At 45.8% G+C, this 15956-nt stretch overlaps 1 protein-coding gene across 1 annotated transcript in view; it reads right to left on the bottom strand.

The window, feature by feature from the left end:
* Positions 1-251: 251 nt before the first annotated feature.
* Positions 252-15956, bottom strand: part of FRMD1 (FERM domain containing 1) — a 30333-nt gene continuing 14628 nt past the window's right edge. Inside the window, exons 3-13 of the mRNA XM_009480831.2 lie at positions 15546-15625; positions 13379-13455; positions 11540-11726; positions 8839-8994; positions 6467-6532; positions 6190-6258; positions 5825-5999; positions 3739-4074; positions 3470-3598; positions 2679-2758; positions 252-539 (exon numbers count right to left, since the gene is read on the bottom strand). Of these exons, the coding sequence (XP_009479106.2) occupies positions 252-539; positions 2679-2758; positions 3470-3598; positions 3739-4074; positions 5825-5999; positions 6190-6258; positions 6467-6532; positions 8839-8994; positions 11540-11726; positions 13379-13455; positions 15546-15625 (1643 nt within the window). The remainder of the gene's footprint in view (positions 540-2678; positions 2759-3469; positions 3599-3738; positions 4075-5824; positions 6000-6189; positions 6259-6466; positions 6533-8838; positions 8995-11539; positions 11727-13378; positions 13456-15545; positions 15626-15956) is intronic.

Raw genomic sequence — 15956 nt, 5'->3', positions numbered from 1 at the left:
GGTTGTGTCACTGCTAATGGTGCAGGCCACTTCCATTTTCTGCTCAGACAGACACTTCAGATGCCAACATTAAGTGCTACACTCCAGTTGATTTGCCCTGTAGTCAGGTCTGCAGAAGTGATGCCACTTACTGATTGTGGAGCTGAGTAACAAAGCTGCTCACAGTCTCCTGCAGTGTGACATCACATGTGTTAATGAGGTATATATTTCCATGATGAGCTGTTTCCTGGTATGGAAGAGCTCCAATCTCATTACACCACAAACTCCTCTGGGAGCTGGTCCTCTCCCAGAAGATCCAAGGAGAGGCAGTTCATGGACCGCTTCCCATAAAGGGCAGACTTGGTTTTACAGTCCACTGTGGAATAAACGCAGCCATAGATAGACAGCTTATCCTCCAGGCTGCAGCCAAACGTGTAGCTGTGGGATGTGTCCGAGGACAGCGTGGCACTTAGTGGTGGGTGCCGGTGCTTGTAAAGGCGGATGTCATCCAAACTCTGGCTGTGCTGGTCTGTGCAGCTCCTGCTTTTGGGCGATCTGACCTGCCAGTTCAGTAAGACACACACGTATAAAAACGATGAGCTCAGACACAGCCTAACGATGCTGGCTATGCATGCTACAAGTTTTCCTAAATTGTTCTTCCACTCCTTCAAAACAGCCCCACCAGCCTTCTGAAGGACATTGGCTTAATGAAAAAGCTGTGAACCATTAAGAAATGACAAGTGCATTAAGCTGCCCTGCCATGTTGAGCCAGATCCTGATCTCTGTACTGTGTCCTCAGTGTCCAGTAGACGGATGAAACACTTGACAGGTATTGACACCTGAATGACCTGACACTTCTTGGCAGATCCATGCAGCCATCCTCAAAAAGACAAAGTAACGTAACAAAAACCAAAAAAATTACCGCAACTGCTTGAACACACTGAGTTAGTGAAAGCCTAATGAGCTGAAAGGAAGGTTCAGAAAGCAACCACGCAAACTAATAGGTTACCGTGTCCAAAATTCACTAGTGCAACATACAGTTTCATCTACATAACATTGTTCAGCAATGAAGAGAACAGAAGCAACAAACCAGCAGTAATTCCCAGAGGCAGCTTCTTGCTACACAAGCTGTAGTGACTCGGCCTCTGTGGAGGAATTAACTGACCATCTAAGACTTTCCCACCTGTTTTTTCTTACTCTGTCTCTTCATAATCAGCTTTTAAATGCTAGTATTAAAGCTGATTTCAGGAATATCACTTTTAAACCAAGACACTTCTGTTGGCAACACAGAAAACTTGCTCCCAGTATCACTTCTCTCACCTCCATGGGATGGGAATTAAAACAACTACCCTGAGGAAACCCTGCGCTGGCTCAGCTGCACTCCCAGAAACAGGCACATGCTGTACAGTCTCTCCAACACTAATGAAACCCAGTCCTGCAGCATTTAGTTATATGGCTTTGGAAGGAACGTGGTGGTTTTTGTTGGGGTTTTTTGTTTGGTTGGTTGGTTGGTTTGTTTTAAAGATGCACCAAATATTTGATGCATGGAAGTGGCAGCCGGGTCTTTGCAATTGCTTAAACAGTCCTGTGTTGATCAGAAACATTCTTAAAACAGATGCCTCATGATCAATTAATAGCATAGGCATGTGTTGGTAAAAGCATTAATGTAAAAACATTACTTTAAGCAAGATGCCCACTCCTTGCCTTGTACTCTTAAGTCATTCCACTCAAGTATAGCAGTAAGTTCATTATGATTTGTACTGCACAGTCTTCAGCTTTGGAAAAAATAACCAAGATTTTATTTAAATCTCCTATAGCACTTTATGGACTATTTTGCTGATAAGTGAATATTTCTTATCACTTTTGACTGGGTCCAGGAAGAAGCATGAGAAGAAAAGAAAAGTCCTAAGAAGTGATTGAAATCCTTGTTCAGAAGAGTTCAGGGAGCAAAGGGGAAAACTATGAACAGATTTTTTAAATTCTTTTATCAGATAAGGCTAATTGGGATTCAGAGAGAGAAGAAATTGTAGAGACCTTATTTATTTCTTTGTTTTTTTCTTTAAAAACCCACACAATATTTCTACCTGAGTGGGTACAGCTATACTTTAAAAAGTAGTATTGTTTGGCCTTAAAAAGACATTTTAATAAGCTTTTTCCAAGCACAACTTATGATATGACATATTTTACCATATATAGTTGCCTTTTCTCAAGGGTTTGATGAAAATGTTGACAACAAAGACTTGAGCACACACATAGTATAATCACACAAGTGATAGTAATTGGAGCTTGAGCATCTGGTTTTGTTCTGATGTGAGCTCCTTCTGGCTTCAGGAGCAGGAAGATGATCAAGTTTGCAACCCACATCCAAACTGCATGGATGGTCTTGGCTCTATATTGCACTGACAATTTGCATGTGGTTTATTTTCCATTTCCTGTCTGGAAGCCTAAGGCAGACGATAGCTGGTTTGCAAGATTTCCATGCAGATTGCTCCAAAACTCTCTATGCTATTCTGGACCCAAACACTGCTCTCATCCTATTCCTGAGAGCAGTAGCTGGCCAACAGCTGGTTTTGGTTACACCATTTAAAATCAGTCAAATCCAGACCGATCAAGTTCACCTGATTTACAGCTGTCTTCATTACACTAGACCTTAGTTCAGTGCCCACACACAGACCCTCCTGCCGAGCACTCTGCCTTACCTGGTGAAGGGATTCCACACTTTGACCTCTCATTTTTATTAGTGTGACTTGCACCACAGACAGCGATTCCTGATTTATAGCTGCAAAGGAGAAGAAGGAAGTGAACAGCATTGCAGGTTTGAGGTTTTGTGGGCTAGGGAAAAGGGAAGGTGTTCTCACAGGCCACACTCAAGCAGTGCTATACCTGTAAATACAAGTATACATCAGTAAGCATCCTCAATGCTCTGGGAGTTTTGCTCACAAGTACTCCTTTTTGCCCCTAAGGGTCAATGTTTAAAAACTCTCAAGAAAACAGCTTCTCACCAACTTGTCCCACATTCACCCATCTTGCTTTGCTGTAGAGGCTGCATGACCCCATTGTCTGGCATTCCCTGTATCACAAGCCACAAAACTTTACCTATGAATTCCTGCGACCAGCCCATTAATCTGTGGTTGAAACCCTCGGGTGTTTTGTGGCCTACAAGATTTTAAAGCAAATTCCTTCACTACAAAAGGTTTACCTCAGTTATCTTTTTGCCATTGACTGAGTATAAACTTGACAAATTTGGAGAAGGGAGACCTTAAGGAGCACAGAGGAGAGCAGCACTGTACAATATAGGGTGCTGGCCTTTAACCTCCAGATGAGCTGACTTCAAATCCTGTTGCAGTAGGGCAGTAAGTAGCCCTGGCAGTCCTTTGGAAGAAGATACAGCTTTCTTAGATCCCTCAGATTATGCCTGGCTTGCCAAACATATCTTCCTGTTGCTAGAGCCTAAAGAAAAGCACTGAGCAGTAGCAGAAAGCCATCTCACCTTGGCAGCATGCAGCATCTAGAGGAAGAGATTCAACAGATTCGCCCACAGTGGCCTCCTCTAATTGGTCTCCCCCTAAAGGCGCATCTACAGGCACCTCCTCTGGCTCATCTACTGCCAGCTCAAGCTCTAGGAGGAAGAGAGCGATATGAGAAGGGTTAGCATCACACTTCTGCTCCAAGCTGCTTCACATTCTTTTACTCCCCATTCTCCTACAGGAGAAGACAAGAACGGGCTTAGAATTTGCTCCGCATCTCCAAATTCTTTACCATCATCCTGAGAGTCGTCTTCAGCCCGCCCTTTGCTGCCACTGTCAATGCCAGAGCTACCATAGCTGATGGTTGAGCTGCAGGATTTCTCTTTCCTGTGCACCCGGTCAATGCTGAAGGGCTCATCCACTGACATTTCCACTGACACCCGGTGCCTGGAGTCAGCCTCGATGCCTGATGTGTGAGAGCTGCTGTGACTCCCTGTGGACTGGCGCGAGAGACGGTTATCCCTCCGGCTGCCCCCGCTGCTCCCACTGCCGCGCGAGTTCTTATCACAGGGGTCCAGGTCCATGTCTAGCGTGTCGCTGATATAGGACTCCCGGTAGCGCTTCTTCTCTGAGGAAGAAAGATGAGAGAAACCAGGGGGAATTTTAAGCAAGACGGAAGGACAGCAAAAATAATCAGTAAGTTCTGGGACTGGCACAACCCAACAATTAAGAGACAACTGCTGAAGCTACTGAACAAATACAGGGACAGTTCTGTGTTTTGTTTGCTCAACAGATACTGGGATGCCCAGCTGGCTGTAAAAGAATTAGTCAGTTGTACTTGCAGTAAACCCAGCATCTCCTGAATTAGAAGAGGCAGGGAGAGGCAGTTATGATACAGAAAATAGTAGCTTCCAGAATGAAGAAAAGGTCAAAAAAAAAAAAAAAAAGGGAATTACTTAACTAACCTAAGTGCTCAAAAACAGAGTGCATGGCATTGATTGTTTCCTGAAACAGTCACCAGTGTGTGAAAAGGGCTAAGAACAGGATCCCCATGGCTGGCATTTATTAATGATTTATTAATTATTTCTCCCATGGCTTGTATCTGTTATCTAAAGAGAGGTGTGCTGAGGGTGGTCAAGAAATCCACAAGACACTAGTGGACACAAAACAACCTAGGGCCTTTTGCCCACACGCACTTGATCAGTGAGCCTTTCTACAGGTGACTGGCACGTGCCACTGGCTGCACCTGCACAGCTCAAGGGCACTTCTATAACCCCACTGAAGCAAAATACAGAAATAACGAAGCTAGATGAGACCAAGAGCTGCCTTGCCTTGTACACCAATTCCACACAACCAGCGATCACCACTTCAGAGATGAATGTAAGCTCCTTAAGAGTTAGCAGAGATGGCCAATAACCAGAAACAAGTTTCCTCCTGACTTCTCCGTGGAAGGAGTCAGCCTATGTCCTCAGACAAGAGGACCAACTACTGCTGGCTGACTTCTACTGACATTGAAGGTAACAACACAAGGCTTACAAACCCCAGAGAAGATAGAGAAAGTGTGAACGGAGAACACACGGAACAGCAGTCAGGAAAGAAGTAGGGGAAAAAAGTGTTCAGGAGAAGGCTAGAGGGAAGGGGACACAATCCTCTGAAAGAAGACCTATGCAATGCATTAAAAGCAGCCACTGGGGAGAGGTAGGCTGAGAAGTTGTAGGAGACCCAGCATGCAGAGCTGGAAAATGGAAGGGGTAAGCTGAGAGGTGATGAAATAACTGAAGTTTGCCTGGACAGATACCAGGGACTGTCAGAGTTCAAATCACTGTTCCTACAGGGAGGGGACCCCATCAGAAAGAGACAAATTCTGGGAGTTCTGATCTGCTCTCAGGCTGTTTCTGGCACCTGTAACTCCTGGCTCTTAACTGTCTGACACTATAGACTAAATTGTGTGCAGTGTTTAGTAAAGGGCACTAAAACATTAAGACACACGCACACAACCTGTACTGCTGCTTGAACACAGGGAGATCTTATCACAATGGAAAGAAAGCTTTTTATTTAGAATTACTTCCACTTAGAAGCACGTGTCAAACGTGCACAAATTGGGAGCACAGAGAGCGAGGATCTCCTCTTACTTAAAGGGAGATATTCCTCCTCCACTGCTCTCACCCACACTTTCTGATCACAGTCTAGCAATGTGGGAGCCGTAAACACTTGCCAGTAATGGACTTGAAACATATCTAACACCTCTATTTCTCTAACCAGCTTCCTGATAAGGCAGAAACACCATTAATTAGAGAGCAGCCACCATGAAGCAACAGCAAGGCCTAACATGCTGTACTCTTCCCCTTACCAAAGTCACCTGCTCTTTCATCACATACCTTCAGCCTCCTCCAGTTTTTGGATTTGCTTCAACACTGGCTGGATATTCAGAAAGAGCCGGTGGCTGTTGCTCAGGAGCTGCAGCAAGTGCCGCGACCTGAAGGGGCAACCTGTGTAGTAAACCAGTTTCCGTGCAGAGGGCAAACCATCTGGCTGGATCTCAAATTTTTTCCCCTGCATAGAGAGGAGAGATGCTAGTGAAATGACCAAGAGCACATTTTCAGCCACAGTGCTACCAGAGATAGCTGCGGTCTTTTGCGTATGAGTGACAGGACTTGACATGGCAGCACGGGCAGGCCGACAGCTTTGCCAGGTCCCAGGTTGACAGCCCACTGCCAGATGGCCTCCATTCCATCATACTCACCAGAAACGCCAGCTTCCCGATGTGCGACCAGGGAAAGTCGTAGAGGAGCTGGCGAACGTGATTCACCTCCTGCAACACATCAAACTCGGGGTGACACAGGGACTGGCAGGTATGGGGTGGAGTCAGCAATGTACAAAGAATTTGCAAACAACCAAGTATTTGAGATATGTGGAGCCTGGTGCTCGCAGGGGAGGCAGAGGAGCTGCGGTGGGGGGGAGGACAGGGGAGCTGGGCAGAGTTAATGCTACACCAGAAGGCTTTCACGGCAGTCTGTTACCTGATAGATGTGCATTCCTCTCAGGGTCAGGCCCAGGATAACTGTCGGGCGATCCTCCTTCTTATCCTAAAAGAACAGAAGAGCCTGGAGTCAAAGGTTAATCTACAAAGACCATGCTCTTGTTCTGGCACCTACTGCAGGAGAAGTAGCAGGACTGCTCATCAGGCAGATGCCATCAGCTCATTTGGTTTTTATTGTATTTGTAAAGTGCACCTTGCCTTGTTGACCCGTGAAATATCTACACCTAAAATCCCCTCATGGTGGGCGTCTCAAGCATTTCACCAGCAAACACCCTAGCTGCCCTGAACAGGGAGTCCTGGAGCTTTAGTTACTTGAGGGCACAGACAATTACTGCTCTCAGAGGTACCTTGTAACCTCTCATGCTGCCATGCACTGTCTCTGCTGTCCCCATGAACATGCACCACTCTCGCTCTCCAGGTGACAGAGACCCTGAAACAGAAGGGATGCCTGTCCCCTTCTCCTTGCCACAGAATCGCTGTTCCCATCCAGGGACTCGCTAGACTTTTGGTGTCCCTTGGCCAGGAGGGAGCTAATCAATGCCCAGAGTTACAGGGACCTTTTTTATAACCTTTTTATCTCAGTGCTGGAAACAGGTGGTTTTAAATGTTTGCGGCTGGGTTGGAATGCTGCCTTGTTTTTCCTCATGCTGTATCTTGGTATGACATACTCTGTCTCTAATGAGATTCCTTCGATTGAAGACCAAGAAATATCATTAACTAGTTCTTTCAGTCTTTCCTAGCATGGCAGAGTTAGGGAGGGGAACGCATACATTTCTTGCTAGGAGGAGCAGGAGGAAGAAAATTTGGGGGTAAAAATTTATGGGCTCACAGAGCTCAAGTTTTACATCAAAACTGTCTCTCCTCATCTGGCTTGTCAAGACACAAGCTTTATGCCATCACATTACCTCACCCTTTGCCCCTGGTACCATCCATGTCTCCAGTTTAGTCACTAAGAAATGCTTTCTGCCTCCTAAGGGCAAAGAGCTTCGTAAATCAGTATTAGTCTGGAGGAGAGATACAGGGCTCAGTGCTGTGTTTTCTTTCAGAGTTCCCAACCTCAGTAGCAGCCATGAGGACGGTGTAAGACAAAAGTGACTGCTTTTGAAATGTCAGGGCAGCCAGTGCACCGACACCTTCACCTGGCACCCCTCCACACTCAGTCAGGAGCTTTGTGACCCATGTGTCACCTAGGAAAAGGAGATCTCATCATGAGATGAGATAACTGTGTCACACGGCAGGAAGAAGAGCACATGGTGGATCAAACACCACATGAAGGAATCAGCAATGCATAAAATGTAAGTTCAAGTCAGACAGGAATTTGGATATTAAGAGCAACGAATTTCACAGCCCTGGTGCTTTCAGATATAAATTGTATCATATCCTACCAGCTGGATTTCTTATGGCATTCAAGTGTAACCAACCCTCTTATGACTGCATCATTAACAGCACTAGAAATCAAAACAGAGAGGACAGAGGAGAGGTAGGGCAAGCATCTGTGGTTTGCGAGGAACTGAAACTAGGCCTGGGCTACAGACCAAACTAGAACTTGTTTCCTCCAGAAAACGCGTGTTTCTCCAGTAACCAAAGCTGCTAGATCTGGTCAAAAGACACAGATACCCCCCAGACATAGTTTCCACTGAGCACAAACAACTGAGAAGTTTAATTATGAGTCTGACAAATGGCATATCCCCATTTGGGGAAAAAAGGTCCAAGCCATTCCTAATTGCATGAGCAGGTTTCACTCACCTAAGTGGAACAGGAAACTTTTCTTTAGTCCTATTTCTAGACCTAAACTCTCTTAGCATGTGAAAATGAAGCACACTCTGTTAAGCAGGCTTGGATAAGGAGTCTAAGACTCAGGGACAAGCAACAATCCAGGAATCAAAAAACTGACATACAGCTGAAAAAACGGCAACTACTGTGACAGGATTGGAGGGGGAGGTGGGTAAGAAAGTTGGGATGACTCAGTGTCACCTGCAGTTATTACTTGGGATTGGTGTGAAAGCTGGCCAACCTCTTGTCATCATTTCAATGGACTGCAACCAAAAAAAAAAAAGGCTTCTCGGTAATTTCCCTGGTGTGAGCCTACTGACAGGCAGGGACAAAAATTAAATTTTGCCATTCCTGTGGCCACTTTCTTGGCCAAGGAACAAAACTAGATTCCAGCTATACCTGTATATTGGCAACAGATTTTTTCGTGGGAACAGGCCTCCTTGGCTGAACATTCTAGACCTGTTTGGCCTCTCTGAATCAGAGGCAACCGTCTCTCAAATAAACAGAAAGTGAAAAACACAATGGTGTACCCAATTAATGATGGGAGAGAAGTTAAAAATGAGAAGCTCTTTGTTTAACCTTCTGCAGCCTGTAGAAGTGGACGGGCACATCTTCCAGCAGGCAGGACTCCTTAATGAACTTCAGCACTGCTTCCTTAGCACTCAGCCCTTGCTGTTCTCGGTGCATCTCTGGGGCATGTTTCAAGATGTAGTCACTCCCCCTCTTCGCAATTATCTAAACCACAAGGAAAACAAACAGGTCAGCAACTCTTCATCAATCCCCACGGGAGGCAGCTGTGATCAACAGCAAAGCAGAGACTGGAGGTGGAGGAGGTTCATACGGTTCCTCAAGATGTTAGTCCACATTCACGTCTACCTCCCTGGGACAGGCATTTAAAGAAGCCCAGATGATACCAATGTCTCCAAACATATTCTAGATGGCAAAATCATAACAAACCAAGACTACAGAGGTCATGTCAGCTCTTTTAATTTTTAAGGACTGGAATTAGTTTTCCTAACTCTTGGCATCCATAAATGCTTATGGGCAGATAACAAATACTGCTGTGCATGCCAACACAATCAACAGCAACATCCCCAAACACTGCAGAAGTGCTAGGTGGTCCTTTTAAGACCAGAAACTGCACATTAGGCTTATTTAGCACTTCCATCCTCAAAGGGGTGGATAACACTATCTCAAGGTATTTTTTACGTGTCGGGAGTGGTTGACAGGCACATGGCTTTGCTAAGCAGTAAAAAAACCCCACACTGGGCCTTTTGCTCTGGCCGTGTGAGTGCCCAGTTCCCATGCTTGTCCATGTGCCCTCTCTGCACAAGGCTACAGGGCAGCCTGGCCACCTCCTGTGCCAGACTGACCCCTTCCAGGCTGCAAGTGGCAGTGACAGATAAGAGGGGTGTTGGCTGAATTCACTTCACAAAATCCCCGACCACTGGGGGCATTTAAAACTAGATCCCACCAGGTATCCGAGAACATCCTGCCAGGAACAACCTGCCCTGGCTCAAAACAACCAGATCCCATCACCACTCAGTTCCCACTTCCATTTTATATTAAGCCCCTTCTTTACCCTGTTTGGTAACACCTCTGCATGCCTTGCCAGATTAGTTGCCCTCCCACAAGGAAGGCTGGGCTCAGTGGAGGACAACATCGACGCCATCGGCTGCGCAACGTCAGCAGAAAGAGACACGCCAGCTCCACAGTTCAAAGCCGGGTTGACTGCCCCGGGGCAGCACCGCCTCTCCTCGCTAGCACAAGGCTTGGGGCAGCCCTCGGCCAAAAGATCTCAAGCACATGTTGGAGGAAGAGATTGTGTTGGAGGAGGAGATTGCTCAGTATCTCCCCACGGGAGCCTGGGGGCAGGGAGAGAAGCGTCCCCATACCTGCCAGATTTTGCTCTTTGTAATGATGTAATAAATTACCCACATACTTGCTTGGGGTTGTGGCTCAGCACAGGTGAGCCAGCCTTTGCCTTGGCCTTTGCAATGTTTGCCAGATGAGCAATAGTCTGCGATAACACTTTTAACTGCCCCAGAAACAGCACGTGTGAGACCCACCTTTTCCAGCCCTTTGTTAGCTACCTCCTGCCGGGCGCCCCGTAGCAAGGAACAACATGGGATGAAAGCCTGTTGTCTGGGAGAAAGGTGCGTTTCTGCACAGCAAGGCAGGCAGGCTGGGACTCGTGCATAAAGGAGACTCTACCAGCCTTGCCTCCCCGATGCAACCCCATCACTGCTCTGAACCTTCTCCCCAAAGCAGGGGAGAGTGCCACCTTTCAGAGGAGGTGTGACTCATCTGGGGACAAGCAGCCAACTACCAGAGGCATCTGGGCTTTTCAACAGCTATCCCAAAGCACAAGCTGGGCTAAAATCTGCTGTGACAGCAGAGAAGGGGGCTCCAGAACGAAATCAGGTTGCAGGGGAGGGTCTGTCCAGGTCCAAGGGAACAACCTGCTCCAGCAGATGTCATCAGACATTACAATGATGTGTCTGTAGCAAAGCTAGCTTCCCTTTCTATTTTTGTGGACACTAAAGTGTGTATCAACAGTTTTCTTGACATTTCACCACAAGAGAAGAACTCCCTGCAGGTAACCAGCTCTGACAGAGCCTTAGCTTATTTGCCTTCATCTGACAACTAAACCAGCTCTTGGCTTTCTGAGCTGTTTGTAAGTCTTGAAAGGCACAAGCCCACATGCACATGCTTATAAACAAACATGCTAACCCATTTCCAGGCCCTTTTCACTGTTCTCTTATTGCAGCTGAGCCAGAGATTAATGACAAAGCAGGCACCAGAGGCACTGCACAGCAGTACTACCCCTTAGGGTTTGGGTCTATCCATCCTAGAGGTAAGCATTACAGAGATGGGAACAAAGGGCCATGGACTTGGCTTTGTGGCCTTGAGGTTTTCTGTAGAGTTTAGGTTGTGCAGATCTTGCTGATGTACCACTGCAAACACACAACGCTTTAAGCTATAGAAGAATTAAACAAAAACAGCCACACTGTTGGAGTTATTCATTTGACACCAACACATTCCCTCACCGAGGAAGGGTACACACCACCCACCTCACTGATGAGTGAGCCCAGGAGGAACAGGCACCTACATCCCGTGGAAAGAGATCTCCTGAGGGAAATTCAAGGTGACGCTCTACCACTCTGCATGATCATTGCAGCAGGAATCTGGGAATTTGCGTGGCTGCAGTTAGGTACCACCCTGACATAGCTCCTGCTGCATGCGCAATCTGTTGACAGAAAGATCCCCTGAAACTTACCCATTGCGGGAAATAAGCCTGAGGTTCAAAATATTTGCCAGCATGGACCTTCTCCCTGTAGTTGCCCAAGTCTGCCTGTAAGCTGTAGGCAGCCAGCAAGAAGTATATTTCTTCTTTGTGGTTGCACCGAGACATAAGTACTTGCTCTTTGAGATGGCAGTAGTAGAGCTGCCGTGCCACCTTATCACTGCAAGACACAAAGGCAAATTTACTTGAAGAAAGTTCAGGCTCAGATAAGGCCCCTCAAACACATCTTTCTTCTGAGAAGAGGGATTAACTTTGACATCCCTGATATGTGCCAATGCCACCTTGTTACAGTTACGTATGTGTAGGGAGCACCAAGCCAAGATCAAGGTTTCCTCCCACTAAGTGTTGTACAAACATGGGAAATGGTAGCTTCTGTCTTGAGGAGCATGAGATCTAAGAAGTTAGGGCAGAAGGTAGATGAAAGAAAAATCATGTCACACCTGTTTTGGAGACTGACTACATCAAGCACTTCTGTTTCTCTGGAAAGCCTGTAGCAGCCAGGAGAGTCAACTCCCTTGAATCCCAGTTCTGTTTCTTGCACACCTGTCCTCTTTTCCCCTCTAAACTTGGCACTGCTTTTTCATTTCACCTTGCCTTAGGCTCAAGGTACTTTTCAACAGCTAATTCCCTGCAAGGTAGATCAAAAGACACAGGAGCCTTGGGCTTGTTTTTGTCTTCTTCCTCAAGCCGCTAAACCTGATAGTCTGATAAGGCATAACTATCACGTAGCACTGATAACCCACACACCCCCTGCTGTAAGAGCTCATGGGAAGCAGGCTGCTGACATGTATGTGTAGATGAGGTGCTGGACACTACAGTCTACTCATAGAAGTGTGTGTGTGTGTAGTTTGAAGGGGCCACGTTAACTACCCCTGTGTGGCTCCACAAACCTCTCCAATTAAATTACTAGCGCAAGAGAAAGTTGCTTGTGACGCTACAGGATATGTACATCGGGGGTGGTAGAATGATATGCAATCTCCCTTTGTACCTAAAAGCAAAACTAAATACAAACCACTTAATAGTCAAACAGACTCCAGAAGAAAGACTCCCCTATATCCAAAATGAAAGACTATGGAGAGAGAAAAACAAAAAACCACCAAGCTTTGTTCAAGACGAGAACAAATGCCAAAAATTTGGTAAAGATTTTAATCCACCCAAATGATCCCAGCTCTTGGCTTGCCCCGGGGTCACAGCCATGCCAGAAGTGCTGATGCAAATTCAATCTGTCAGTTGTTCATTTTTAACTACCTCATCCTTTGTTCTGTACCGTGGGTGAGGGTGGTGATGTTTTGAGTGCAGCCCATATTCCATGTGAACGGACTACAAATGCAAAACTCTCTAACTTATGAAGTAATTTCTTTTGTCCACTTACAAAATTCCATTTCCAGGAGAAGACTGCACAGAGCACTGCTCAGATACAAAAAAACAGATCCAAAATTATTAGCCTGTGCTCTGGAATATAAATAGCTATTGTTAGTATATTCATCTGATGCTTTTCATACAACCAAAAGATGCAAGCAAAAGAGTGTTAAATATATCTTGATACTGTGATCATTCAACTTGCTCTCTAAATACAGACAGAAAAGTAGTCACAGTTTTCCTAGGGATAAGGAGTGTGATTCAAGGGGAAAACATTCATGGCTGGATGAGGAAGTCTGTGAAGGTCTTCAAAAAAAAAAAATCAAGTGGATTTTTTAAGCTTATTTCTCTGAGCTCACAGAGATGAGCTTAACAAAGAAGCATTATTTTTCCTGCCTTTAAGAACACAGTGAATAATTCAAAATACAGTAACTACCACAGAATGGAACTTACCTTATTACTCTTCCATTTTCTACGTAGTATTGTACTCTAAAGAACGCAACAAAAGGAGGGCTGAATTTCTCTGTTCCCTAGAGCAGAGACAGAAGACAAGTTAAATAACATCCAGCATCCAATATTCCCGTTACCCCGTCTGGTAACATTCTGCTCTCCCAAGCTTGCTCCCCATACTGCTTTTCATTTTCTACTCTTAGCTCTTGGCAAGTTTTGGGGGTGATCTGACAGTCTCGGAGACTCACAACAATGAGGCATCATAAAGCATTTAGACAGGCTGAATGGCAAAACGTCCCTAGGGAGGGCAGATTTTGGATGGGGAGGGGATGAGCAGGTATAAAAGAGTCCCGGCGTAGCCTGGGGATGCCCAGCCTGGCCCAGAGTTACCTAGCTCAGCACCTGGCAGCGCCGCAGATGCATTAGCGCTGAACGCAGCAAGTTTTACACGGCCTCCCTCAAAGCACCAGGCAAGGCAGCAGGGCAGCGTGCCACGCTAGCACGGCTGCCGCGTTTCCAGGGCACACCTAGGAGTAACTAGCTACCTCTGCGCCGCACCACATCACTCAGCAGGGACACACGCGCTGCTGCTGCATTCAGCATTTACTGCCCGAGGCTGAGGCGCACCAGCCTGATATTAACTCCTTGCCTTTTGTTTGGCAGGGCTCATGTTTAGTTATTCACACCTTCCTGCAGCCACAGACCAAAAGGAGACATTGATGTCTGCTTCACACTGAAGGTGTCTGTTAGAAGAAAGCCAGCAAGAGTTCTGTTGTTGTTTTAACTACAGCCTACCTTTCAGACTTACAGGCTTGTTTAAACAGGAGAAACAAGAAAAAAAAAAAAAAAGAAGGGGTGGGGGAAGGAACATCATCTCTTACTAGCTCATTCTCTCATCTTTCCTACTTTGCCACTCCTTTAATGTTCATACAGGTAACTTTGCTCGCACAGGCAGTTCCAAGGCTTTGCTGGTCAGACCCATCTCACTGGGACAAGGCATGTGGCATGCCATGCACATCTGATGCAGACAGCAACTTCTTGATCATCATGCAAATGTTTACATTTTACTTCTGGAACTTGGTCATAGTCACCCTATTTTATCAGCTAGACTGGCCTTTCCACCTGAAACCTCTTCACAGGAATTAAACCCCTGTCCGCTAACCCAGTCCGATAGCCTAACTCCTCTCAGACTTCAGTACTGCCAATGGCAACTCATTCAGCCTTTTATGATTCACCTCACACCAGAGGTTCGACACTTATCCTGACTTCAAATGTTGCAAGAATCCAACCTCAAAGCAACCACAAAGCGTACCCCATCCCGAGGTGACCAGAAACACCTGCCTCAGGAAACCCTCACTGGCTGGACAGACAGCCCTCCACAACACTGGCAGCTGTCTTTGAAGTAACCCTCACTTGTTTGGGAGAAGCCGTATGGGAACCTGAACTTCACTAGTCATCTGCAAGCTTCTCTAAGCAGCAGAAATGGCAAGCGTGCCTACTCTGCAAAAGAAAACCCTTAAGGAAGGTGGAAAAAGTCATAATGAGCTAATTAAGATATCTGAATATAATTGCATACTACACTTTGTTCTAGACTGCGGCTCCTCTAATAATGACACACACAAACAGGTATTATCATGTCTAAATGACCGGCACTAAACAATTACATAGGCTTGTCTTTTTTTCATGTAGCTTTTCCCTCCCTCGACAGGGCTGGCTAGCCTTAAAGAACTAAGACTCTTCTCGACCAAAATATCCTTCCTCTCGCTCCGTGTACTCTGGAAGAGTCACAGCTCCAGCCCTCTCCTTCATACCACGTTCAAGTCACAAAAGGGCATTTTAGGCTATTCTGTTAAGGATAACAATAAGGTCTCCAGACTCTTCACAGGCTTGGCTAAGTTCAAAAGGAAGACTGACCAACTGACCTTCTGCACTCCTGTAGCAGCTAAGCAGCAACCATGTGACTACTGTTGCTCAGGTAAAGTCATGTAAGGGCCTGGTTTAGCTCTTTTAATTAATTGTACAGCTGTACACAGGTCACTGCATCTTGCTACTGAACAGCATTCTGCAGACCATCTTCACGAAATGCTTTATGGACCTTAGTTTAAGAGCTTTCATTTCACTGTGTAGTCCAATACCAAAGCAGTAGCCTCTGAAATTAAACATGTCTTACTTTGGTGGTCTCTTTCTTCCACTCCTTTGAAAAGTATTTGCTAAGCTTCTGCTCCAGGTCTATAAAAACATACTCATTATCTAAAAGACAAGAAAAAAAGGCATTTAATGTTAAAGAATTAGAAATTCTTATCCATGAAATACTTAGATGACTATACAAGTTGTTTCCAAGCAATATGCTTTAAAACAAAGCTGACCAGGGAATAGACAGGGCAGGGAAAAGAGAGGGCACTAAGTCTCTTAAGTACATGTGGTACTCCAGACAGTATGGAAGGAAGGTCAGCTACGCCTTGATTCAAGAGATGCTGAGCTAAAGTTTCCCAAACACCTTAGCCAGAAATGCAGAATTCTTGCTTTATAAGCAAGAAGTCACTTACAGAAGGGAAACACAATCTTACCAAGCTAATTGTAC

This window comes from Pelecanus crispus, chromosome 3 (assembly GCF_030463565.1).
Source record: "Pelecanus crispus isolate bPelCri1 chromosome 3, bPelCri1.pri, whole genome shotgun sequence".
Taxonomy (NCBI): Eukaryota; Metazoa; Chordata; class Aves; order Pelecaniformes; family Pelecanidae; genus Pelecanus; species Pelecanus crispus.
Note: the sequence above shows the minus strand (reverse complement) of the source record. Positions and strands in the feature narration are given on the sequence as shown.